Here is a 27,498-nt window from a genome sequence, read left to right as displayed (position 1 = left end):
ATTTTTCCACCAGCTGAAAAAATAACATTTGTATTTTGTTCATAAAATACCCTAAATCCTTTAATAATAACAATATAATATAATAATAATATAACAATAATATATATTATATTATATATTATTATATGATATAGTATAAGATAATAAAATATAGTATTATCATCATATAATAATATGTTACTGTTGCTGGTGGTCCAAACCGAGAACGATTGACACGACGGTGTGAACGGGGTTCCGCCTGAGTTGTCTTGGTTGGTGCTGGTTGCGCTCCACCTTCCGCCAAGGAACCTGCAAACAAGCCTTGCACCACCACCAGGGTGGTGATGGCCCTCCGACGGTCAAGTCAGAGGAGATTGAAGGAGGAGAGATGATAATCACAAGTGGGAGAGAGTGCTCTGGGAGGTATTGCTTACCCCCCCCTTCTCCCCCCAGCCGCATATATACCTGGCTGGGAGGTCTCTCAGGGGGGTTTGTCGTCGTGGGGCACGATAGAATGGCCACTGACATGGCCGTTACGGGGCGTCGTGGAGCAGCGCCGGGTACGGTCATGGCAGGGCGTAGTGGAGCTCCGCTTTGTACGGTTGATACAGGAGATCGTGGGCAGCATCGGGTACAGCCGTTGCAGGGAGTAGTGGAGCAGGAGGCCGCGGCGTGCCTCTGGAGAATAGCCTGTCGTTATCAAAAGATCTCCGACTCGGGGTCGGAATGCTGGATCATAGGGCAGCCGACCCGGGGTCGGGCTGCGGAGCCGAGGAGGTCCGACTCGGGGTCGGAGTGCTGGATCATAGGGCAGCCGACCCGGGGTCGGGCCGCGGAGCCGAGGAGGTCCGACTCGGGGTCGGAGTGCTGGATCATAGGGCAGCTGTAGCTTTTCTGGATACGCGTGCCGATCACGTGGGGCATGGCGGCTCAATTCCCCCATAACAGTTACTATTATAATATAATATACTTATTATTATATTATCATATACTATATTATTATTAAAATATATTTTTATTATAATATAAATATAATATAATATTTATATAATAAAGGGTATTATAATTTATAGAAAATATAGATAGATCTTAGAAACTTACTCAGAAAAGTAATAATGCAAAAGAACATGGCTAACAGATTTCAAAGCCATTTTCCAATGCATAAAAAAATATTGGTAGACTATTTTTTTCTAATGTTGCCTGAAAATATTTACCCAGGAAAATACATATTCTCGAATAAGTTTTTTACGTTCCAAAGAATAGGCCCTTAAGTTTAATGGTATGACTGATGTTTTGTTAAATTATCAGTTAAAATGTTGGATAAAAACAAACCTCAGGGGAGTAAGCATAAGTTTTTCAAATTACTGGATGTAAGTGTAATTTATCCATAATCTCAAAAAGATTTATATAATTTACTCTTATTTTTTCTATTTAAAGAGGATTGGCTGCCTTGTTGTTTTGCACACCCCATCTTCTACCCTTTAAATAAACGAAGAGTCCAAATACATATATCCTAATAATAATAAAAAACTCCTCTACCTTGCACCCTAAGAATAGAACTCTCTCATTTTTTAAGAGTCCAAAAGCAGCTAAACTTGTCCACTATCCAAAAAGAATTTTCTTTTTTTTTTTTTAAATTTGACTAAGTGAACAATTTGGATTATACTTGTATCACTTCTCAACTTTTATAAAGAAGTAACATTATATCTCCCATGTGGGATTTTATATTACCTTGAACGATAATCTTCATTCTATCTAGTTTTATGGTAGTATCATAGAAAGTGCTTTTCTAAGATTTGGAATGCCGCAACATTCCTAGATAATTTATGAGTTTACATATATGACTAGAGGGAAACATATCTTCACTTGTTTTATTAAGAAACTATCCCTGAATTTCCCTTCTACTTCCAATTTTCCTAATGGTTTATTTGAGAAGGAAAAGACTTGAGGAAATTATATGACAGACTAATTTTCCTAATGCTTTATCTTGTATAATGAATGGGAATAGAAAGAGTAAGTTTTATATACTAGAGATTGCCGCATGCAGGTGTCACTCTTTTATGGGATTACATTTTTTTTTTACTTATATCCAAGTAACATAAACTGACCTTTACCTCCCAGTGTAAACTCTCGACTAGAAATTTTCTAATATAAGAATGCTTTGGAGACATGAAATATGACCGAGTTTTGTTGACATACAAAAATATGGAACAACACTGTCAAACTATCATCTCTTGATATTTTCTGTGTCAATTAACAAACAAATGCGCTGCCCTTTGCACGTTTCTGAAGGAAAGAACATTACTTTGTGAAAGCATATTTCTCAAAAGCACAAATACCATTTCTTGTCTATATCTTTTTGCATGTGCCTTTTAAGTACCGTGCATGCTTGGATAGCTGTCATATCATCTATTTTGAAGATGGATGATTGTTGCTCATCTCAAAAATAGAGAAAGTTGCGTTAGACGCCAAATATGGTTGAGTCATGAGATGAGCGACATCCATCCATTTACAACATGATTAACATCATGGATATTTTGGCACGGGCAGCTTTCTCTGGGACAAAACATGGATGCAAAGGATCTAGACTCCAAACACAGAAAAAGCAAGGTTGACAAGCATTAGATTTGCTATTGACTTTCCTCCAAATAAAAACATCTATATCCATACGATTCACCCTTTAGACCACAAGGACGTTGCGCTATAAACAGATGGAACGACTTCATGAAGGCAACAAGTTGACAATTTCTGCAGACCCTGCAGAGAAGGTCATTAACGTTAAGGTGAAGATAAAAAACATCATACATATTTCCAAATGCTTTCCATCCTGCCTCTCAAATTGCTGCAAGGTTTCCATTGCTTCTTGTTGTAACAAAAGTAATTTATAATAAAAAAAGAAATGAGGGGATTACTTATTTAAGTAATCGTTTGCCGAATTAAAAAATATATCTACGAGTTTACAAGGAGATTTAAATTTAAAATTATTATTTTATTAATATAACTTGATGAGGGGCAAAATGAATCGTCCAGCCCACAATAAAAAGGGTGCCCAACTTCGGCCCAATAAACACCGACGCCGATCAGGCGTGTCCTTGGTCCGGCTCAGAATTAGCCCTACCTCGGACTCCGCCGAAAACTCCCCCGACTTCCTATATTCGCCGACTCGCCTGACCAAGTCCGGGGCGTTCTCTCCAGTAATATGCTCCGACCCTTGAGCTCGGGGTAATCCGCCTGGCGCACCTTGGAATCCGAGGTGCTGGGCTAACCACATCAAGCCGACCTCATCGAATGCATGATGCGATCTCTTGACGTGCTCGGCCTTGCCAGCGGCCGCAACCATGTGCATGCCCACACCCTCCTACGTGGCCGTACATTGCAATGTCGCTACGCCATGCTTCATTAGTTGGCCCACGACAATCAAAGGACAGCTCCGTGACTACTCCAGTCATACCCTGCTACGTTTGTCAACACCTTACCGTTCTTAAGAATGGAGGGTACCGCACGCCACCGGCTAGCTCTAGCTACAGCCTACATGCCATCCGGCTCAGAGCCATTCCTCCTCATAATGAAGGCGGACAATGCCTCCACCATCTGGGCCTCTCCACCGGGACTATAAATAGCCCCGTCAGGTAATCTCAAGGGGGACCTCTCTCTCTTAAGAAAAATCAAATATACACATCTCTAACTTGATCGTCGGAGGGTGTTATGCAGAAACTCCGACACGCGGGTGGCGGATCTTGCCCTCTTCCCTGATGCCTCGGCGGCTCCTTGCGGTCATCCTCGGGTCAAATTCAAACCACAACATAACTATATAAACAATAAATAATAAATAATGATTATTATAATTTTATAATAGAAAGATTGATCCAATATTAATTGGTTCTAGGCCAGTCTTTTAAAATTCCTATCGCCGCCATAACCGCATTTGTTTTGATCTTCCCGTGATGATGCGGAGCATGTCCAGCCTGGCCTCACGTTCCAAGAGGACGTTGCCCCGAAACTGCACAAATGACAATGTCACCTGCGGTACCCTCACCTATTCTCTTTCGAGCTTTAATCTGGGGCAGATAAGAACCGGATCAAAAATTTATTAATCTAAATTAGATTTATTTATTAAAATAAATTAAAATTTTAGATTTAAATTCGATCCGCAATTAAATAGATAATCCGACTTATTTAACCTAGTTATCAAACATATTAAATTTAATTAAATAAATTGTAATAGATTAAATTGATTTAAATAGGTCAGGCGGACTGAATTGAGTAGGTCATAGATTTTAAATAAGTTAAATAAATTTTAAATAAATTAAATAAGTTAGATTATGATCTGAATTAATTATTAAATAGAACAAAATATGTTAATTAAGTAGATATAGACAGATTGTACTATTTATAATTAAATTTATTTAAGTCAAATTTAAATATATTTAAAAAATTGTTTTTGGGTTGGACTGGCGGATGGAGTCATTAGTGGTGGCTGTTGAGGCTTGCTTCTGACCGGAGGTCACCGGAACGTGACATAGAGACGAAGGAACAGGAGGCGCACGTAAGCCTCCGGGCCCAGTCGTGATGAAAAATCCTTCGTGCAGTTCGAGCAAGCTGGTGCGGACTCGAATCACGTTCGACGACTTGACGATCAAGAAAAGAGAGAGATATAGAGAAAGAGGAAGGATTTTAAATTTTAAGGGGACCAATATTCGTGTATGGAGTTTCAATCCTCCTCTCCGTCTGCTTCTTTTCGTCTTCCTTTGTCATCTAGGTATTTTTTTTTTCTTGATTCGAGGTTCTAATCTCTGCCTTTCTACTGATAAGATGGATTCATGAATGACTTTATGCGGTTATTGTAGCTGATTTTGTTATTCCTATTGTTGTTTACGCCAATGAAATATAGTATCTGTGATTTGTGTGGATGTGATTGTGTTGTAGTTTTTATCTTTTAATTAGCTTCTAATTTGTGAATTTATGTATATATCTAAAACTCTTTCCAAATTTGGGAAGAACTTGAGAGAGTCGTAGCCTCATATTAGAGCCTATGCTGCAATCAAGAACGTAAGTTTAAACTGAAGTGTGGAAACAATTCAGAGATTGATGTAAAGTCTTTGTCGAACTTTAAGGATGCATCCCTGGATCCATAACGCCAGTCTTGTATAGATGGTACAGAGCTTGATGGGTGAGGTTGAGGTTGAAGATTTTCGACTGCAGTGAGAATATGGGCACCATAGGTTCATAAAATGGAAAAAACACTGATGGATTCAGTTACCAGCTGTGATATAATATTGAAGTGTGTGTAAGATGGCTAATTTCTGATGATTCCATTCTTTAAATTTTATACAATAGACTTGCTTGTTGGGGTGCACAGCGCAAGAAAAATATCAAACTGACTTTGCGATTGTGTGTGTGTGTGTGTTGGGCTTTTTTTTTTTTGAGGGGGGTCGGGGGAGGTGGTGGGGTGGTTGGGAATCGAGGTGAATGATCGGTTGAAGAAAATAGAGATGAATGACATTATACGGCCAAGGATATTGTAAAAACCTTCATAGTGGATTAAGGGAACACATAAGGATTCAATATTACAGTTGCTTGAAAACATATGAAACTAACTAGGTTCAATATAAGAGATCATTCCTTGTATGAAAAATATTGTTCTATGCCGAACCGGTACAGTACGGATAGCGTACCGACACTTGGTACACCAAAAAAGTTTCCTACCGTACCGTACCGAAACTGTGCTAGTGTGGCACCAGTATGGGGTCTGGTACTGAGATGGAAAACTTTGGTTCTATGTATAAAATACAAAAAACTTTCTACAATTCCTCTGCAATTCATACTTTAGTTGTCTTTCATAATGACGCTACACACTTTAGAGAATGTCACTCCATATTCCAATATGGCTCCTATTGTTTTCTAGACTCAAAAAACATACGAGTGACTATATTTCTCCTAAGACTCATCAATTACTTTAAAGGAGAATTTTAGAACATTTAAAACTATGAATTATTTTTCGAAAATTGATCTTTAATGCACAAAAATTCTTCCCAGAGTCTGCAATATTTAAGAAAGCTTACATTTCCTCTACTTTTCAAGATAAACACCACTCACTTCTCAAATATTTGCTTTTGGTTATAGGACTTGAAGCATTAGCAGGGAATCTAAAAAAAAAACTGATTTTTAGTTTCTAGGAATTCTAAATGTTTAAAGATCTTGTTTAATGGCATGCATTTTCAATTTAGATGTCTGATTATTGTTTTTGCATTCGTAGAATTGGAAGACATTACTACCGAGAGGACATTAGCACCTCTCTCTCTTGTGCAAGCTAGAATTCAACACCTGCAATGAATGTCAAGCACATTATGTGGTAGGAGTCTTGCACCTGCACTTGGGGTAGGAAAAGAAAAGGGTTGCACTCTGCCATTGTGATACAAAATTTGTCAGGATCCTCTCTAGTTTGGGGCTGAATTGGATAAGTTTTGCAAGCATGGTCATCCATGTAATGCTCGACAATCGTGATTGTGTAGGCCTCACTGTGGTATATGCATTGCGCAGCCCTGTGTATTTCATGGGGCCCATTTAATCATAACCATTGCATGATACGTGAATGGGACTAGAAGATTGGACCTCTCCAGTGCAGCCCTGAACTGAGAGGATCCGAACTCACATGAAGGAGGAATACGAGAGGCACTTTTGAAAATGACCAAAAATAATTGGGATTCTTCTCCCTATATGGGTTTTGGGTTCCAAGGAAAACACCACCGAACAAAACACAATGAATAGATATCTCTTTTCTTTTCTATGCAATACCTGGGGAAAAAAGGAAAAAAAGTGAGGTTTCAGCCACCGACACTAAGTATGCTCTTCATGCGGAGTATCGGTCCATTACTAGTAGGGTATGGTTTGCGTGATACGGCACGGTACTGTCCAGTACAGTGAGCCATCATTTAAACTGACATCCTGAATGAGATGATGAAGCTGTGCTATCTGTCTTATTTGGTCATGCTCCAAGGTGCATCTAAATTGAAGATTCCATTCCCACCCTTCTGCCTCAATTTCTCTCAGTTTCATGATCTTGGTGTTTTGATTTTTTGTAATGTTAAAAGTTGAGGAAATTATACAGCCAAGGGTCTATTCCCAAACCAAGTATCCTTCCAAAAGCTGTTTCCTATCAATATAATAATTCACATGGATGATCTGAGAAAAAAATGGATCTCTGTTGAGAGAAAAGCCTTAACCACCATTTACAGAATAAGGTTTTGTTAAAATTCCTGAGGTTGATGATTACCAGCGACCCTTCTCCCTACTCCAACACCTTTGGGCCCAGCTAACGGGGCAAAAGCCTTAAACCCCTAACTTATCTAGCATGACATCAATTCCTTGAATAGAAAGCAGATTTTATCTTGTGATGCAAATCAATGAATGCCAGTTGATTCTGATAGCGGAAGTCATATCAATGGCAACTAGCAGCAAACAATGTAGTCTGCCCGCCAACAGTAGTTGTTGAAAGAACACTTGACTGATGAAAATCTGTTTTGAGTTTAAAACCTAGAGAAAGAAAAATTTCATATTCCTTTCGATGAGCATTATGATGCTTCAGGAGTCATCATTTTGAATTTTAGATGAATGAGATCTGGGAAGAATACAAGAATATGTATACTGCTGAATACATTGTGACTACTACTAGTAGGATCACTATTGTCTACGATCCATATATGGATATCGGTTTTTATGCAACAAAACATTCTTTTGTAGCTTTTAGTGGAAGATATGACTTTAGTTGTCATAGGAGCCTGTTACAAGCTTTAGGGTATTTTTGATGTTATCTTTTATCTTTGACTCAGATTTTACGAAATAGATGGTCTTATTCCAATAGTCTAGATTTCTGGGGCCTTTTCTAAATAGTATCTAAGTAACATCACATGACTGTGAGGTAGGATTTTGACATTGCTTTCAGTATTAAACTTTAGGCTTTAGATGATTTTTCACATCATCGTTGTGGTTCAGGAGTCCTGTTCTTCCCTGTTCCCTCTATTCTTCATTCCTATCTTTTCTTTTCTATCTATTCTCTGAGATTTTTAAATCATCTTTTTTAACCATTCTGAATATTAAGAAAATCATCAAAATATAAAATGAAACTGGAATCACCTGACATTCACTTGTAATTTTGCAGGAATTATTTCTTGCAAGATAGTTTCTGGACAGGACTGGATTTTAAATTTATTTCTTCTGGTAAAAGCTTAGTTTTTTTATGTCTTCTCTCACAAATATTTTTGTAAATTTCAGTTTTATAATATAAGAATATACAACTTGTGGCTTCATCACTTTAATCATTTTGTTGTGTGTAAAGCATTAAGTGCATACAAGCTGATACTGATTAATTTGTACAAGAAAAGAATAGCTTACTGATTTTCTTCTGTTGATTTTGGTGCAGAGTTCATTGCTGATATTGCATAAAAAATTCCAGTAGAATGGGGAATGCAAAATCTAGTGGAGCTTCATCTGCTCGCAACTATCATCAACAAGTTCCTTTTCCTGTTGGAAGTTCCTTGAATTATGGAAACCATAATAAACGACAACCAACATTTATAGCTGATAATTTCAGCTCTCTTGATGAGGTGCTTAACTATGCTTGCACATATCTTTTTGAAAATGTTCTTTGAGTCTATTTCAGTTCACAATTTGAATCATTTAAAGCAAAAATTGAAGCTGCTATACTAAGTAGTATATGATAATCACTTGGTTGTTTATTAATGGAAAACCACTATGTAAAGTCATTTATCAGTTTCTATATAATTTTTCTATTAACTCATCCACACAGAATAATGCTAATTTAATATTGCATCATCTGTTTCTCTTATTCACTGGTTATACTATGTAATATTTATTATGCTGTCTATTAAAAGTTTTCTAGTTTTTTCTAGTAGATATACCATTACAACCTATGCATATGCTATCTCTTACATATATTATTCAGTTTTAATACATTTAAAGGGAAAATTTTATAAAATCCCCTGTATTATTTGATAATATTAGGAATTGCATTAAATATTGAATAAATCAAGCCAGTCCATTAATTTGATTGTCATTTTTTGTTTCCAACCTTTAGCTAACCTATAGGCATATGAGGTAGCTTTGGGTCTGAAAAGTGTCTCCCTCCTCGAACTTTAAATCAAATTCCTGTTGCATAAGGAAAGGTCATTGCCTTTCTGGTTCTTAACCCCAACTTGCTTAATTGCTGGCATAGACTTTGCCTGGTCATCCAAGCTCTTAAGGAGTAGGTATACCTTTGATAGCATCTAGACATTTTTACCAGTAACATCAAGTTGAATACTAGATTTTTTAGATGTTTTTGTATTCTATATGTGTAATAATACAGGATCTGACCCACAAAGGTTAGCCAAAAGGTGCTATTTGGGTTCCTTGGCCCTGTATAAGTACCCAAGATGTACCCATTTTATAGCTAATGTGGGACTATATACATGCCCGCATGGATCCTCATATACTCTTCCTGTTTAAGCCCGAATATCTTCGCCGGTCTAAGGATCCAAATCCATTCAAATTCTGTCATAATTTATCAAATCTAATTACAAATACCACAATGAAGTCATGATCAACTTAAATGGGCCCGTGCTAAGCGTTCCCTAGTCCACCTGAGCTATGGGATGGGTTCGCTCTGATACTTTTTGTAACGATTGAGGACCTCACCCAAAAAGGATAGCCAGGAGGTGTTATTTGGGTTTCTTGGCTCTGTATAAATACCCAAGATTTACTCAATGAATAGCCGATATGGAACTATACATACATAGGTCCTCACAATATGTTCATCTGGATTTTGTAGATGATAGTGTCCTCTCATGTCATTATTGTATTTGCTCCATTTCTGACTTATGGTTGGGGATGTGCCCATGAGGGTAAAATATCTTGTACCAAATGATGTAGAGGAAGAGTATCCTTAAACATGAGAGTACTAAAATTGCAAATGTGATGTTGGGCTTGAGGGCTTTAGCCATGCTATTCGGGTGGTCATTAGAGCTTGAATGGAGATGCCACAATCATCATGGATGTACTTTTACGAACTCAAATTTCATGAACTCAAATGTCAAACCTGCTGCTCTGCTTGAGTAGCTCCCAGAGGCTTAAAATCTAGTATGAAATAAAAAAATAATAGGTATAGTGAAAATTTCACAATGTGATACAAGCTTATCAGATCAACATTGCTCAAAAGCTTGAGCATGTATCTATCTCTAATAATAACAATTTTTTGCTTGACAAAAGGAAAATAAAAGGGATACTGAGACTATAACATTCACATTTGAGTCATACTTCTTTTTCCATACTAGATGACCAATATCTTCTGATTAACTATACTTGTAAATTTAAAATTTACACAAATTTATATTGTAAAAGGCAAAAGAATAATTTGCTCCTTGCTCACCATGCAGCTGCATCCCGAGTTTCTATTGTAAATCAAAGGATATTGTATTTATGTAAAGTAGATCAAAATCTAAGATGATAAGCTTTCAATGAGCACAGTGAGCTCTCAATCAGAATTAAACAAGACTAATGGCGGGTTGTTCCTTAAAACTTCTTGGCTTCCTGTCATAGGCAAGAGATTGGATTACACAGGCATAGGTGAGGATGAAGGACATTGGTCTATATAGTTTTCTGTTATGCAATTATATACTTGATAAAAAAGGAGACTATTGTATACTATTATTTTTTTCCTCTTGATGTAGTTGGAGAGCATAATTAAAAGGAATTTTTAGTTAACGGACAAGAGCAGGAAGATGGATATTCCAGAAAAGTTTGGTTCAGCTGGATGATTTAAAGCTTTAGAACTTCCATAAAACTGAAGACAAAAGTTGATAATTGAATTTATAATGGATACTCTTGATTCCTTTGCCATTGCTGAAGTTTTTCTAATTTGACTGACCAAAAGCTTGGTAAGGTAGATGATTTAAATTATAGACACAAAAACCAAAACAAATTGTTCTATTATAGCTTAATATAATATAAGAATGGCCAAGGAAATTTACCAGAAGCATTGTGTTCAGGTCCATATTTGCTCCATTGAGTATGTAGTACATATTATATGGTTTGTTTTAGACACATGATGAGTTATGCCATAGACATCAGGTTAGAATTGAAAATAGCTTTTCAAATTTTCAACTACAGACTCTTCTAATATAAATTAAACTTCACTAAAACATGTCTAAGGAATTCTTTGGAACACATAGTCATATCTTACAAAATTATTTCTTCATAATGATATTAATTAACCATGAGATTATTTTCCTTTTTTGAATGATTGTCCAAATGAATTTGTTTCTTTTTCGGATCCAACAAGGTAGATATCTCCATCCTTGTTTTGCAGGAAGTCCAATGTCCTCATATGTCAGATGCACATTGCACGACCTTTAGAAAAGCATTAGAAGATTTAAAATTGATATATTTATTTGCAAATATCTATAAATTTAAGTCAAATGGCTGTCAAATTTTTCATCCAATAATATCGAAGCTTTTAATGGTTTGCACCCAACATTCATTATTGTAAGTTTGTCTGTTAGAAATTGACAGGCTTTAAAAAAATTTTCTAGGTTATTACTGCGCTTAGAGATGCTGGCCTTGAGTCATCAAATTTAATCCTTGGCATCGATTTCACAAAAAGCAATGAATGGACAGGTGATGTTACATCTCTAAACACTGAAAATTTGATCCATTATACTTCCTTAACAGCTTAAGTTAAATTGGATGCAATATTCTCTAGATTGTAGAGTGAAAGAAATACTATTCCTTAATTGTAGGAAGACATTCGTTTAATAAGAGATCGCTTCATGCTATTGGTGACACACCGAACCCATATGAGCAAGCAATATCTATAATCGGGCGTACGCTGTCCCCTTTTGACGAGGACAACTTGATACCATGTTTCGGGTTTGGTGATGGTTAGTGCTTTCTTTCTTCTTCTTCAGATGTGCATATATCTGGTCTTTTCTGTTACTCATCTATTTTCCTTTTCTTTTATAGCATCTACACGTGATGAATATGTCTTCAGCTTTTTTTCGAACCACCGTCCTTGCCATGGTTTTGAGGAGGCTCTTTCACGCTATAGAGAGATTGTTCCACGTCTGACCTTATCAGGTCCTTACTATTCATTTCTTTCTTTTTTGAATGAAAGTTCTGTTATTTTCCTATAAATTATTTTTTTAAGGACTTATAATAAGTGCATGAACTTTTAAAAGTTGATAAACAGTTTATTTGATTTGCTCATTTAATGCAATAATCATTTAGATGGTTGGTTTATTTACTATACATATACTTATAATTTCCTTATGAAGTTGATAATTTCAGTTCCAACATTCCTATAAATCCACTCCATTAATATGAAGCTGGCGTACACAATATATAGATTATTAACATCCTAAATATTGTATCTATTGAATTTTTCATCTCAGTGGTTTTCCAACTCTCAATATAGTGTTGTAAATGAGCCAAAGCTCAAGTGAGACAGGCCTAGCTCAAGCTCAGCTCGTTTCTGACAAAGCCAAGCTCCAGCTAGCTCATTTAATTTCAAGCCAAACTCAAACTGTTCATTGACAGCTCTTTCAAGAGATGTAGTGAGAACTTGAGATCTCTCAAGGCTTTCATCTATATATTTTGAGCTAATGATTCTAGTCAAGATATGTTGAACCGGCCCGTACCGGCCGGTTCACCCTGTACCGAACCGGTCCAGTCTCTGATCAATCCGATTCAACCTTAAAAAATGGTTCTGGCCTCTATGAGGCCGGACCAGCAGTACCGGGCCGAAACTGGCCGGTACTAGATGCGTACCGGTGCAAACCGGTCTCGAACCAGTCGATTCGCACCGGTTCTACCCAACACGCCCGCGCACGCTGCGTTCTACGGACCGGTTCGGCACCGGTCCGAATCGGTCCCAAACCGGTCTGGTAGGCGACCGGTACGCCTACTGGTATTGGTTCAGCGTACCTTGATTCTAGTTGTATTTAATATTATAGTTGAAATTCAATTTGTTGTATATAAAGTATATTTATTTTTTTATAAACAAATGTAAAAAATAAATTTCTATACAAAAAATATCATAACTATGTAATATATGATATTTATATATTCATAATTAGAGCTTAACGGAGACAAGCTTGAGCAAGCTAAACCTAGCTCAGGCTTGGATCTTTGCTAATCAAGTGAGCCAAACTCGACCAGAATTTTGAGCTGGAGACCAGCTGGCTCATAAACTGCTTGCTTGTTTGACAGTCCTAGTTCTTAAAGAAACTCATGCATCATTAGCCTTTAAAAGTCAACTAGATGCATGTGTTCATGGAGAACCCTTCATAGAGGACATGTTTGCGTTGCCCTCTAACATTCCTATCTTACTAACAATTTTTGATGAGTTTGATTTTACTAATGACATTGAGTGTTTCAGAAGCTAAAATTGGCTGCAGGTTTTTCTGAAAAGAGCGAGTTTCAACTGATCAAGAAACTGTTTCTTCAATAAAGTAGTAATTCCTTGATATATTGGATATTTATTAGAGGAATTAAAGGAATCAAATTTTTCTAAGTCTAGAACTAGCTGTCATAGTAGAAAACCTACCAAGATAAAGAATGGAGTTAATGTAAAACATGAGTTTGGTGACTTGATTTAGTTTATTAGAGAAGATTCTGATGTAGCACCAGTTAATTATTTCTTGGTAAATAGTTGATATTCTGAAAGTTTGATGAGATAGTGCTAATCTAATTTCAAGATTATCATAGTTTGATGAGATTGTGCTAATATAAGTTCAAGATTATCATACTTATCTACACTACAAGGCTTTGACAATTAATCCCACATCCCTGAATTTCTTACTCTTTTGAACCAATGCCCCTGATGTTTCTATCACATAATGCATAGCAATATGCAATGTACTATCTGGCAATGCATGGTTGAAATGGAAGATATCCGCTTTGGCTTGTAGAATTGTGGACCAGATCAACTTAATTGATTTTATCAATGAAATGTACTAAATACTGCAATACTCCATTGTATCTTTACCTGATGTACAGGTCCAACCTCATTTGCACCACTTATTCTTGCGTCAATTGATATCGTAGAGAGGAGTCATGGGCAATATCATGTCCTTGTGATTGTAGCTGACGGTCAAGTAAGAACATTTGTTGATTCATATGGTGTTATTGAGACTTCTGGTCTTAGCGTTTTCTGCTTTATTACCAATGAGGAAGTTAGCAGAAAATTTGGGTGCTCTTGCCTACCTTTCACTCAAAAAAGATTAAAAAAATGCAGGTTACCAGGAATCCAGGCTTACCTCGTGGAAGACTCAGTCCACAAGAACAGGCAACTATAGATGCTATTGTTGAAGCTAGGTAAAACATTGAAATTGGTTCTTGTATGACCTATTTTTGCTGCAATGCTCTGAACATTTTTATCTTTCAGTTATTATCCTCTTTCAATTGTTATGGTTGGCGTGGGTGATGGACCATGGGATGCAATGAAGCAGTTTGATGATTATGTACCTCAACGGTCATTTGATAACTTTCAGGTAATTGAAATACTAGTTTCTGAAAAAGGTAATTTTAATACTAAGAGTTTACTATCTGATGAGAAAAAAACTAAGATTTTACTTTCAGTACCCTAGTAGCTAATGAAAATAGCTCTTCATTGATTATACTGAGCACCATATGTATAGGCTAAATTTAACGATAATTAAGAGCCTACTCTTGCCAGTGAAAAGCAAGAACACCACCAGTGTTGTTGAAAAGGTTGAGTTCTAAAAAAGTAGTTTACTGCATTTTATTTTAATCTATTAAATCAACTGACCTGCCTCAAGTTTTTTTTTTTTTTTTCCCAAAAGCAATATGATGGTAATTTGCCACCACCCAAAATAAAATCTGGGACCTCTCCTATGGAGAGCTGGGTGCCAACCAGCTGAGATGAGACTTGCTGGTCTGGTACTTAGATATTGTGTTCATTTTTCTAATGCATTTTCATCTAGTTTTAGGGTATTGATTCCAAAAATGTCCCAAGGTCTTCTCATCATCTTTGTGGAGACCTAAAATTTGAAATCCAATCATCTATTCTTGTTCTTTGCTGTTAGACCAAATCTTCACGCATTCCTTTCCCCAGATCAATGGAGCATTTCTGAACTCTTACTTGTTAGTTGTAATCAATAACCAATTGAAATGAAACAGGATTTTGGTTCACCAAATTTAACTAGACCATAGAGTTATTGTTCACATTAAGTGAAGGGAAACCAATTTTGTGGTCAGATCATCGAAAGGGGACTACCACTTCTGCTTCTTCCACAGAAATTCTGTTGGGTAGATTCAAGGCATGCAATCATGTTTCTGCTCTGATACTCAAAGAATTGTTGGGTGTTGAAGGTCTAAAAGAAACAGGAAGACCACCAAGGAAGGGTCATGCTACTTTTGTTAAATAGTCTTTCTGACTACATCAACATGATGTTGCAATCCCCCTGCTTGCTATCCTGGGAAGTCACCTGCACTAGCAAAACTGCTGGTTGAAGGCCAATATCTGTTCCAGCTTGTCAGGAATAAGAACATCTTAAAAAGTGTTAATACTATAAATCCCTATCTATGTTGTCATTTTATGTGTTAATGAGGGATGGTTCTGACATTCTGAACCCTTCTTGTCGGTATATTGGGAACATTGGCCAAGTGATCGACTACCACCACCAGGAAAGGCAATAATTATTACATTGGACTGATCAAAAATGCAACTTCTTTCTTTGTTACCCCTTGATACCTCAACCTTTTTCCTTCCCTTAGTACCTGGTGCTCTTTAAAGCTGAAGATTGGAAACAATTTTGAAATGATGGGAAATCTTACTAGCATAACCATAATCACCTGGCCTTATCCCATTATAGGGCTGGCTTTACAGATTCTGGGATCTTACTACTCGTTGCAATTCAGTATTTGTTAACAAAATACGTAATTTCTTGGGGCAGACTTTTTACTAATTCTCTTATAAATCTATAGAAAGTGTTTTCCCCTGCACTCTTACAAGTCTTGTACATGATGAGTTTAGTCTCCTATCCAAGTCTTTCTTCACAATATGCGTAATGGTGCAAAATTGCTCTATCATGCATTCTGATCAGAATTTTGTGCTCATCTAGTTTGTAAACTTTACAAAGATTATGTCCGAGAACATGGCAATGTCGAAGAAGGAGGCAGCATTTGCGCTTGCTGCACTCATGGAAATTCCCCTTCAATATAGAGCCACACAAGGCCTTAGGCCGATGGAGTAAGTCTGCTGCAACTTTCTATCTTGATGTTTTTGTCTTGCTATGAAATAAATCACTGATTTAGGATTCTGAAACTAAACAGAAATTATGAAAAACGAGTTGGTAGGAGAAAGCCTCTTCCTCCTCCATGCGAAATAATGGAACATGATAATGCAGCAATTTCACACAGACATATGAAAAACGTGCAGTCAACTGATTACAATGTTCCAGCAGAGCAGGTATGTTTTAGTTTATCATGCAGCATTTTAGTGTATTCAAAAGTTACATATATCTGAGAAATTTTATTGATTTTCAAGGTATGCCCTATTTGCCTGACAAATCGAAAGGATCTGGCATTCAGCTGCGGTCATATGGTAAGCATTTCTCTGACCAACATAAAAGGATGATTTTGTTATAGAGCAAGGTTTGGAATAGTATACATAGTGGCATGGTATGTACCATGATACACCCCTTATCTAGTCATGGTTTGCAGATATGGGGTGTGCAGTACATACTGTTGTACAGGGAGATATGTACTGCAGCACCACTTTTGGAACCATCTTACACAGTAGGCTCTCATCTGTAGTGCATAGTGGAATAATCACCATTAAATATGACATTACTCAACAAAAAGTCGAGGCTTCATATGCTGGATCATTTGTTGAGAAAATGTTCAAAAGCAAACTTGCTTTTCTGGAATCAGTGGAACTTTGTTTACAGGTATAAATTGTATTAGCCATATATTTTCAAACTTCACCTTGGTTTTTCCTTTTTCTTTAAAGGCTTATTTTCATTTGTATATTTATTAAATAAGAACTTTGAATATGATGGCAACATTGTGCACCTTAAAAATAATGAAATTGTTGCCAAAACCGCCCACCTGTTCAGAATTTTGCTTGCAGTAGCCGCATTTAACCTAATGACAGGTCAAAATTGCACTTAAAGATGTGTTTTCTCAATGAATTGTTTCCTTTTCCATAATTCACAGAATAACCAGGATGTTGATGCAAAATAAATCTAAACCATTTTATTGGGTTTACATATTCTGGTGCAAAATAAATTATATATAGACAAGTATAGTGTGTATATGTGTGTGTGTGTGTGTGTGTGTATCTAGGCAAAATAAAAAGAATCATCATTTAAAGAGAAATAGTAAATACTTTGTTTTCAATTATGGCATGTCTTGCCCCTTGATTAGCAATCAAACTTTTAACAATATTTGATAATTATGAATAGAAGTAGCATGATGATTTTTCAAAAAATGGTATGTAAATTCTTTTATTTGTCTTATCATGCATTTCACTTCTTCGCTGTACTCTTTTCCCTGACCTAGATTTACTTCGGTTGAGGTTCATTATTCAGTCATTTATTTCAACAAGTGATTAGCTTTTGCCTTACTGATCGAAACATAAAATTAGGACAAGGCAGCAGTTTGGTTGGCTAAGACCTGTGCCTTCCTTGGGGGAATGTGGGGTTCAAAATACAAAGCCATTAAAGGAAAAGGAGAACAAAAATGGGTCAAGAAGTAGTTGACCTAAACTCCTACCCCTTACAATTTGACCAAGCCATGCCCTATCCTTAAAATTTTGCTTGAATGGCAAGCAAGTCAAAAATAGGACTCACTAGAATTAAGCTGTTTGAACTCTTACTTGCAAGGTTAGCCGAACCGGTACTGAAACATGTGCCGATTAGCTGCTGGTTCGGTACAGGGTGAACCGGGCGGTTCACCTCCAGTTGAACAGACCAATTTCAAGCCTTTAAAGAAGTTTTTGTGGGGGGAGGGATTGAACTGGTTTAAACCAGTGTGAACCGAGTAGTTTGCGCCGGTTTTGCTCCGAACTGTCGACGGTTTAGAGTGGTTCCCAATATTTTCTAAAAAACTCAGCTGAATTGATTCAGTTCCATTTTTGTTTAGTTCGGTACGGGGTGAATCGAATGGTTCAGCCTGGTTCAGCATATCTTGCTTATTTGTTAAGCATGGACCACCTGTGATAAAGAAGACTATCTTACTGAATATGTGCTCGTCCTTTTCATGTTTAGACTTGCAGGATATGTGGTGCAACAATATCAGCATGCCCTTTGTGCCGGGCGCCCATAACCACTCGCTTGAATCTCAGGTCCTCTTAAACAATCCTGTTCAGTCAATGGTATTGGATTACTGGCAATAGCTCTTAAGTCATATTACTTGATTAACCTGCATAATTGTATGATACAATTGGACCCTACCACAGCAATGAAAACAGTTGGAGGCCAATATGACAATCCAATTGCTCTCAGTGGAGCACCGATCAAATATGCCAGAGATAGACCTCGCTGCTGTTAACTTTAGTCGCAATTGTTTGTCATGTAAGTAATGTGTTGCTATGTGATGCTTTTGGCTTGCCAAGGGAAAAAGTTGTAGGGGATTTACATCTGCCCCTGTAAGTGGGAATTGATGAGGATGTGCAAACACTGAAAGAAAATATGGCTTTAACACTAATAAATGTGTTTCGTCATCTTGGAATTTATTATTGTATCAACGAGCTTCTTAAGATTGCACATATACCGGATAGTAAGTGGGAAGGAAATATTCTTCATTTCTTCTTTCTTGGAAGCAAAATTAGGTCTCTTTCAGCAATGATGAATGACTCTCACATTTAAAGATGTGGTCACTCCTGTTTCTATAGCACAATCCCCTACTTTGACCTCTGCATTCATGCTTGAATGGTTGAAAGAATAGTCTTTTTTTTTCGTAGTTACATTTTTGGCAAAAAGGCTACTCCATTTCTTTATTGCAAGAATGTTCATATTTTTTTTGGTTTTGTTGAAATAGTCGTTCTGTTCTTTCTAGATTGAAATATCTCTTGCCACATCATCTCAGAATATGGCTTGAAAAGAGAGGAAATGAGATAATAATATATGGTGTATGTGAAATAGAATATAGAAAAAATAACTCAAGGGAGGAAGAGAGGGAATTTATCATTATCCTCCTTGGTCGCCATCCATCATTGCCGACCATTGGTCATGTCCATCCCCATCCGTCATTCTCAACAATCCACACGTCCATCCACCATCACCATCATCGGTCATGCTTCCTATCTCTTCCAATCTTCACCACCATTCACTACTACATGTTACCTTCATAGATTTTTATTATTGTTGATGATTTTCACCATCATGTACCATCGTCAATGATCTACCACTACCACCACCTCCAACAATCTGTATTACTACCACTGCCGTCAATAATTTTTAACATTACCTACCATTGATAATCTCCACCACAACTACCACTATGTATTATCTCCATCATCATTTACCATCGTCAACTATGTCCACCATCAAGCACCATTTGTGATCTCCATCATCATAATCATTACCACCATCAATGATTTCTATCACCACCCACCATCTCCTACAATCTTTACACCACTCAGGACCTCCTACATTCCCTACCATTGATAACCGATAATATGTATATCTTAAATAGCTGATAATATGTATATCTTAAATAGCTGATAATTGCTAGTATACACATTTTAAACAAGTAATGCACGCATTTTAAATGGGTGATGCACTTATTGGATGGAAGTTGATGCATACACTTTAAGATCCATTATAAGATATTAAAGAGCTATAAGTACACATTCTTAATAGTCGATACGCATGATTCAAATTGGTGATACAAGCATCTAGATAGTTGATATGCATAAATTTGAGGCATGAATTTTAAAAAAGTGAAGTGCATGTTATAAACTATTGATATACACATTTGGAATAGATGTTCATGTATGCTTTGTTACCATGCATAATTTTTAGTAGGGAACGTGATCGCTTGCATAATTTTCAACATGACAAATTAATCTTATTACAAATTTGAGCATAAATATATTGTTTAATTCAATAGAGGGTTCACTGTGAGTACTAGCTTGGCTCATTATTGTTGTGATAATAGTAGAATATTTCCTATTTTTGGTAGTATCAAAATGCACTTTGGTTTGATATCTTTTCTGTTTATCTAGGAAAATGAATATATCTAAAAAAGTTTTAACTTTGTTACATATTTTCAATAATTTAGAATGTGTTTATTGGTTTTTAAAAATATGTGCATCAACAATCTCTACCACCGCTATTAATAGTTATGGGTAGTGGTAGTAATTGTCAAAGATGGAGATCACTGTTAATGGTGGGTAGTGTTGGAGATTATCAACAATGGGCAAAGGTGGAGATTGTCAATGATAATAGGCAGTTGTGGAAATCATCAATGATAGTAAATAATGGTAGAGATCGTAGATGGTAATAGAAATTGTAGATGGTTGTGCGTGGTGAAGATCATTGGTGATGGTTAGCGGTGGTGAGCAGTGGTGTATGGTTGTGGAAATTGTGGGTAATAGTGGAGATTGTTGATAGTAATGAGTTAGTGGATGGTGGTGGTGATCATCGACAACAATGTATGGTAGTACAAATCATGGGGATGATTGAGAAAAAAATTTATTAGTGATGGTTGGTAGTGGTAGAGATGGAGACAGTAAAGAGTGGTGATGGAGATCAATAATGATAATAGATAGTAGGAATTGCTATTAGTGGATATTATTTACATGGTGGGGAAGTGATGAGATGGCGGGTGGTGGTAGGCATTGGTAAGGCAACAGAAAAGAGTTCTCTCTCTACTCTTTTATGCCATCTTTTTTTCCTATTTATTTTGTATGTATCATATATTTTTTATCCTACTTTTCTCTCCTCTACTCATCTATACTATAGATTAAAGAGGTCCGAGGGGAAGAGGCAGGGGGAAGAGGGCAAGCGGCGGCCGTGGCAAAAGAGGAAAGAGAAGAGGGAGGGGGTAGGAGAGGAGGCAACAACGGTGGAATCTAGGCCGGGGGTAGGGGCAATTTGTATTAGAAAGAAACCAAAAGAGATCGCCGCCCTCTCCGACTGTCGTGGATCCTTCATGGGCTGACAAAGTCGGAAAATAGAACATATGAAATTGGAGATGAGGGAAGGGGGTTGAGGGGAGGGAACTTATCGAGATTAGAGATGGATGGGTAGGATCTTCAAGATGGGATCTTGGCAGAGATGAGAGAAGAGGATCCTCAGAAAAGTTAGTGGCAAGGGATTAGAGGGGGCAGCGATCTCTTGTCGATCGAAGCAAGACGTTGGGTAGGATGTCTTGATCGAAAAAGAAGTTTTTCTTTTGAGAGGGCGCCCAGCTTTTCGGCCTCTTTTTCATTTTTTATTTTATTTTATTATTATTATTTTTTGGTACATCGGCTGCTCATACTGCTCTCGCATGAACACAGTCAGCTACATCCTCTAGCAAGAAGACTACATAAAGCAGAAGAAACAGAGGACTACTTGGTCGAGAGCAACTCTCCATAATGATGAGTAGCTTTTTAAGGGCTGGCACTGCTTCGCATATTTCCCACATAAGGGGGATACATAGCGGGTAGCAGCACCTTCCTTTCTTTTAATATTTTTTATGTTGAGGGGTGCTCCAAAGTGGCATGTCCTCTTAATATAATTTATTTAGTAGTTCCTTCTCATTTTTGATTTAATATTTTTTGTATGATATAATTTTCTTAGGTTCATCAGTAGCGGTGCAAACTGATGGCTTTAAGAAATGATAGGTGACTGCATATTTTTCTGCATATTTTCATTCATATGATTATGCTTGGAATAAGGGATAATACAGGGCTTCAGTTGCAGTACATGGAAGTTGTTGTATTAGCTCATAATAAAACTTAAATTTACAATGAATCTCTTTCAATTAATCTTTTAAAATTATTCTTTTCTATTATTTAGTTATTCAAAAAAAAATTATTATTGCCTTTGATGTTAATTATGCCATTTGTGGTTTTGTTTTATCAACAACATTTAACTGATTTGAAAAAAATAATTTAAAGCTTTTATTTAAAAATTTTACTGCAAAATTCTGCAGCTATAGTTTGCATTTTCATTGATTAGTTTATAAAGAATAGTAAATTTTCCTTCGAATATTTGGTCCACATACGTTTACCCTTAGTATAAAATTTAATTTATGAATTATGGGTTTTTCTACTGTCTCAATTAACCTTTTCCCACTTGAAGTAGCATTTATGATACATATATTTTTTTTCTAAAGTAATGGAGTAAGTTAAAGCTCTCTATTATTTCGTTCCATCTATTGAGTAGACTTCTTCAAGAGGACTTACTTTCCAGAGTGTTGCCTTGGATTATGACGGGCAGAGTTGGCCACTTGGTCTGTAGTTTTTGCTTCCCATATGGATTCAACTACATATATCAACCCTTCTATCTTCCTTTAATTTGAAAAAAAAATCTCCTTATTCTATTCTCTAGACTCTTAAGGCATGTTTTGGTTTGTAACCGAAATCAGAATCGAAATGGATTAGAATGGGAGTCAAAACAACTATATCCTCCAATGCATTTGGTTTACAACTGGAATCGAAATCGGATTTGGATACTAGGAGAGAGTTGGGATTGAATTTGGAAAATTGGAGCATTCTCCTTCTTCCTCCGGAATCAGATAAAAATAGAACTTCCTTCAACCAAATGACTGGAATGGAAGTCACTCATTACTCTCCTCAACCAAACGTGCTCTTATTTTTGCTATCTAATTGCTGATATACACAACAAAACTAGTTTGGTCTCATTTAATATATTCAAGATGCCTTGCGAACTCTTTCTTTACCCAAAGTTGCATTCATTATGAATGTCGAGCCAAATGGATGTCAACCAACTGGACCTGGGTGAAGTATGGGCTTTTCGTTCAAGTTGCTGCCAAATTACAGGTAAGAGTATCAAAAGCTGGTTCTAGAGCCCGACTCGAAAGCCTAAAGCCGGCTCAATTTCTTCTTGCATTTCTCTCCTCTCTTATTCGAGTTTAGCTGGATTCTCTCTTTTTTATTCTGAGCCCTATCAAAAAATTGTCTCCTTTTATTCTGAGCCCTATCAAAAAGATGGGAAAGCGGAATTGTTTCCCAACTCAATGTCCCCTTAAAATTCCATTCCTAGGGGCCACTTCTATCAAGAACAGCCTCTAACTTCTATAGAAGCATTTCAGTGGTTTATAACATGACTCATTAAGCTGGCCTTTGGCTGATAGGATGAGATTTTTCAATCAATGGAACCAAGTCCCATGGCTTCCAGTGGTGTGAGATTTTTTTTCTTTTTTCCATAACACAAACCTTTCTTCGAAATCCTATAAAGAGGGAGAGGTCTTATTTTTCTCTTTTTTTTTTTAGAAAATTTAGCTCTAAAATTTTATCAATTAGCAATGTTAGTAAAAGGATCTATACGATCTCTTTTTAGACTGATGCATATCTATAAACTTGAGTTTTTTTTCCCCTCTCTTTCAACATTTAGAAATGTTCTCTCCTTTTCTTCATCTCTTATCTCTTCTCTTATCTTCCATTTACACAGGAAGCTCCAATTGCCATCCTTTAGTTCAATATTGATGATTCTAGCAAGTCAACTAAAGATGCAATATTTAGTGTATGTTTTAGGAGATGTAAAACTCAAATACTCAAAGTTAGCTGATTATAAAGCTTTTTCCTGAGGGGATGGAGAGGGCTTCACTAAAGGGATGGATAGTAATATTTGCTCCACTCATAATTGCCTTAAATGTAGAAATCTACATGCTTTGGGTTGCTAGGTCTGATAAATTTTGACATAAACCTTCCCAGCTGTCCAATTTTTTTTCAAAATAAACAATTTTGGATTAGGGGTGCAACTTTGGTTGGGTCAAAAATCCTGACTTAACCTCACATAGAATTCAATTGTGGTTAACCTTCAATCCAGCTCGAACTTAACCCTAACCCAATTTCTCCCAACCCATTCCAAATATATAAATAAATAGAAAATTTGTATTTTTGATTCATATAGATTATTTATATATTTAAATCTTTAGTCTTGTTAAATTATGTATAAGTGCACTACTGAAATTGATGAATGGTTCTCCAAGAAATATTAAACCAACAAAAATATCCCAAATATTTTCATCTTAGAATTCCTATTCAACCTTATCTATTCTGTCATATCATAAATAATAAAAAGGGAACACCTCCATTTTCTCTTTAAAAAAATCATATCTAACCTGATTAACATGGTGCAAACCAACCCGATCCGACTAACCCAAGCCCACCCAAATTTTGCTCAAAATGAGGTTGGGTCTGGATTAGAAGATAGAGGGAAAGGGTTGGATTAGGATTAGCTTTCAATCTGGCCCAGGCTGCTCCAGTTGCAGCCCTAATTTGGGTGAGGGTTATAGAAGTGGGTCAAGTTTCCTTTGGAACCAACCGATTATAGATGGGCCCATGAATCATCATGGTTGTACGATCCAAAACCGAGCCTTGGGACCTTAGATATGGGCTAGTCAAGATCTAAATCCTGTTATTGAGAAGGCCGGATAGTTAATTGCTAAGAAGAAATAAAAAAATGAAGAGAAAAGTGGATGGGAAAGCATGCTCAAGATTTAATATGATTTTCCTTCATTTTACTTTCTCCTTTTTTTACTTTATTTTGATTCCCAACTATAAAACTCTTCTTCTTGACCCATCTCTTTTTCTTTTTTTTTTCCTCGAAAAATATAAGGAAAGCTCTAATCGAATTGGCGGATTGTGTATGAGTCTATTTATGGATATGGGTTATTCTATGCAACCGAATTATGAATAAGTTAGGTACCTGTAACAACCTAGGACCTCATCCAAAATGGCTAGTCGGAAGGTATTATATGAGTTCCTTGATCCTGTATAAGTACCCAAGATTTACCCAGCAAATAACCGATGTGGGACTAAACACACGCCCGCACGGGTCCTCACTAGAGGTGATCAAAATCCGGGCCGGGCCGGGCTCGGGCCGGGCTCTACAGCATAAATTAGGCTCGATGGCTGTGCCCAGACCCGGCCCGGCCCGACTGTCGGGCTTAAATTTTTGTCCAGGCCCGACCCAACCTTATAAATCTGGTCCCAGGCCCGACCCGACAGGCCCGACCCGACAGGCCCGATTTTTTTTTTTGAAATCTAGAAATGGGCAAAAATGGCCCAACAGCTTAATGGGCTCTCTAAATTGGTTAATTGGTTAATGTTAAGGATATAACTAGCCTATTTTAAATAGATAGTGTTGGTGGTGGTTTCAAACTCTGGAATTTGGATATATCTACAAACATTAAAAAAGAAAAAATTTGCAGCTTCAAGCCAATAGTGTTGTCCAGCTGAAAATTACAACCTAACAATAAAAACTGCAAACTTAGACAAAATACAAATTACATTGTCCCATTAACATTATAACAAACATGCATCTTTGTGCATTCAAAAGTTCATAAAATTCATAATTCTTGAAGCCACTTCCATAATAGAAAACTGTAGAACATCCTTGCATCTTCTAACTCTCAAAACCTACAAACACAAAATTGAAACATTAGCAATTGTTGATTGAACATGAATAATTATTAGAGTTATTAATAGAATATCTAAATGACCGAACTATGTAATCCCTCTTCCATCTCTTCCTCGTCATCTTCATCCTCACTAGATTCTTCCATGTTAGCTCCCAAGACACCCGATTGTCCTAAAAAAATGTAAAAACAAATAAATATGAAACAATAGAAAATTAGTTTTTATTCAAATATATATTAAAGAAAAAAATAGAAGAACAAGCAAAGATTTAAAGAATTACCTAATGAGAAGCCCTTTGCTCGCAACCAATCCTCATAACATGTAATAGCTTGAATTGTCTTTGGTGAAAGTGAGTTTCGCCAAGGATTTATCAACTTTTTACCCATACTGAAGGCAGACTCTGAAGGGACCGTTGATATGGAAATGGCCAAAATATCACGAGCCATCGATGCAAGCTCGGGAAAACAACCTGAGGCATCTCTCCAATATGCTAGAATATCCAAATCGATGTGCAACCCAAGATTTTGCTCCTCCAAGTAAAGATCTAATTGTGACTTCCCATGATCATGCTTTTGTTTTTTACTCAAAAATAATTCATAATCTTCAAAACTATCTGCATCATGGTTACCAACATCACTGCCACTAGAAGTTCCAATCTTGGGAGAAAAGACTGAAGTTGAACGCAGCATATACTCCTCAAATAAATCATACAAAGTATTCTTAATATTCTGAACCATCTCCCTTGCACTAATCTCCCCATAAAGTTTAGAATAACAATATTCAACTAACTCTAACTTGCAACGGGGATCCAAAACTGTAGCACAAGATAAGATCAAACTATACTCAGACCAATACTTGTTAAATTTAACTTGCATCTCTCTAACCATATCAACCATAAAATCATATGGGCCATTAGCAGTCTCTATCAATTTTCTATGAATCTCCCACACCCCCCTAAAATAAATATTTGCTGTTGGATGCTTACTAGCAGAAAACTGATTAGTCACATCATAAAACACTTTCAAAAACTTATGAAGAATAGCTATTTTTTCCCACTCTTCTTCAGAAAGTGCAAAGATTCCAAATTCTCTATCATGCTGTCCCCAGTGATCTAAAACTGCCTTGAAATAAATAGCACGGTCCAGCATTATAAAAGTAGAATTCCATCTAACACAACAATCAGAACGCAATCTTTTTCTGGTATTCAAATGAAAACTTTGTTCAGCAATTTCATAAAACTTCTTCTTCTTTGGAACTAAATTTTTCAAATGCTTGGCCACATTTCTAATTTTACAAACAACACCATCAATGAGATTCAGACCAGCTTGCACAATAAGATTTATAATATGGCAGCAACAACGAATTTGAAAAAAATCACCACCATGCAAGAGAGATTTATTTGCAAGAAGACGAATCTTGAGAGAAGTAGCCATGGTATTATTATAAGATGCATTATCCAATGTCAAGGTAAAAACCTTACTATCAATTTTCCATTGAGCCAAGCATAAAGCGACCTCATCAGCAATAGAAAGCCCATCAAGGGGGGGGGGGGGGGGGGGTTAAGGCTGCAAATCTAATTATTCTTTTTTGCAACTTCCAACTATTGTCAATCCAATGTGCTGTGATGCAAATATATTCATCTTGTGTGTAATTATTTTTCCAATTATCAGAAGTCAAACAGATTCTCCCCGGTGCTTGTGCTAACTCCTCCTTCACAACCTTCATTTCATCCATGTAATATTTCAATGCATCTCTCCTAATAGTATGCCTACTCATGGTTTTGTATTGAGGACACATAACAGATACCATATATTTAAAACCAGGTTCCTCACAAGTTCTAAAAGGATGTGCACCAGCAACAATAAACATACAAATAGCTCTACGAACTTCTTCCTGATCAAACT

At 36.7% G+C, this 27,498-nt stretch overlaps 1 protein-coding gene across 2 annotated transcripts; it reads left to right on the top strand.

Moving 5' to 3' along the window:
• The first annotated feature begins 4,545 nt into the window (after window positions 1–4,545).
• On the top strand, window positions 4,546–18,763 carry LOC103718705 (E3 ubiquitin-protein ligase RGLG3-like). 2 transcript variants are annotated; one of them, XM_039121800.1, is made up of 14 exons: window positions 4,546–4,738; window positions 8,138–8,196; window positions 8,399–8,582; window positions 11,565–11,649; window positions 11,772–11,912; window positions 11,995–12,108; window positions 14,029–14,126; window positions 14,267–14,346; window positions 14,417–14,522; window positions 16,116–16,243; window positions 16,327–16,462; window positions 16,541–16,597; window positions 18,264–18,340; window positions 18,455–18,763. In XM_039121800.1, exons 3-14 carry the CDS (start codon window positions 8,436–8,438, stop codon window positions 18,480–18,482), a joined length of 1,197 nt encoding a protein of 398 aa, XP_038977728.1. In that variant the 5' UTR covers window positions 4,546–4,738; window positions 8,138–8,196; window positions 8,399–8,435; the 3' UTR covers window positions 18,483–18,763. The 2 variants fall into 2 exon arrangements, with proteins under 2 accessions (XP_038977728.1, XP_038977729.1); XM_039121801.1 differs by lacking the exon at window positions 8,138–8,196.
• Window positions 18,764–27,498: the final 8,735 nt, after the last annotated feature.

The sequence above is a fragment of the Phoenix dactylifera genome, unplaced genomic scaffold (assembly GCF_009389715.1).
Source record: "Phoenix dactylifera cultivar Barhee BC4 unplaced genomic scaffold, palm_55x_up_171113_PBpolish2nd_filt_p 001232F, whole genome shotgun sequence".
Taxonomy (NCBI): domain Eukaryota; kingdom Viridiplantae; phylum Streptophyta; class Magnoliopsida; order Arecales; family Arecaceae; genus Phoenix; species Phoenix dactylifera.
This window is presented reverse-complemented; position numbering and strand designations above follow the sequence as displayed.

Bases quoted from the DNA above. Each gene is read 5' to 3' on its own strand.
- LOC103718705 (XM_039121801.1), top strand. From the start codon at position 8,436: ATGGGGAATGCAAAATCTAGTGGAGCTTCATCTGCTCGCAACTATCAT. The intron at 14,523-16,115 runs GTAATTGAAATA...GTGCTCATCTAG, and splicing joins GGTCATTTGATAACTTTCAG to TTTGTAAACTTTACAAAGAT. The intron at 16,244-16,326 runs GTAAGTCTGCTG...GAAACTAAACAG, and splicing joins CAAGGCCTTAGGCCGATGGA to AAATTATGAAAAACGAGTTG.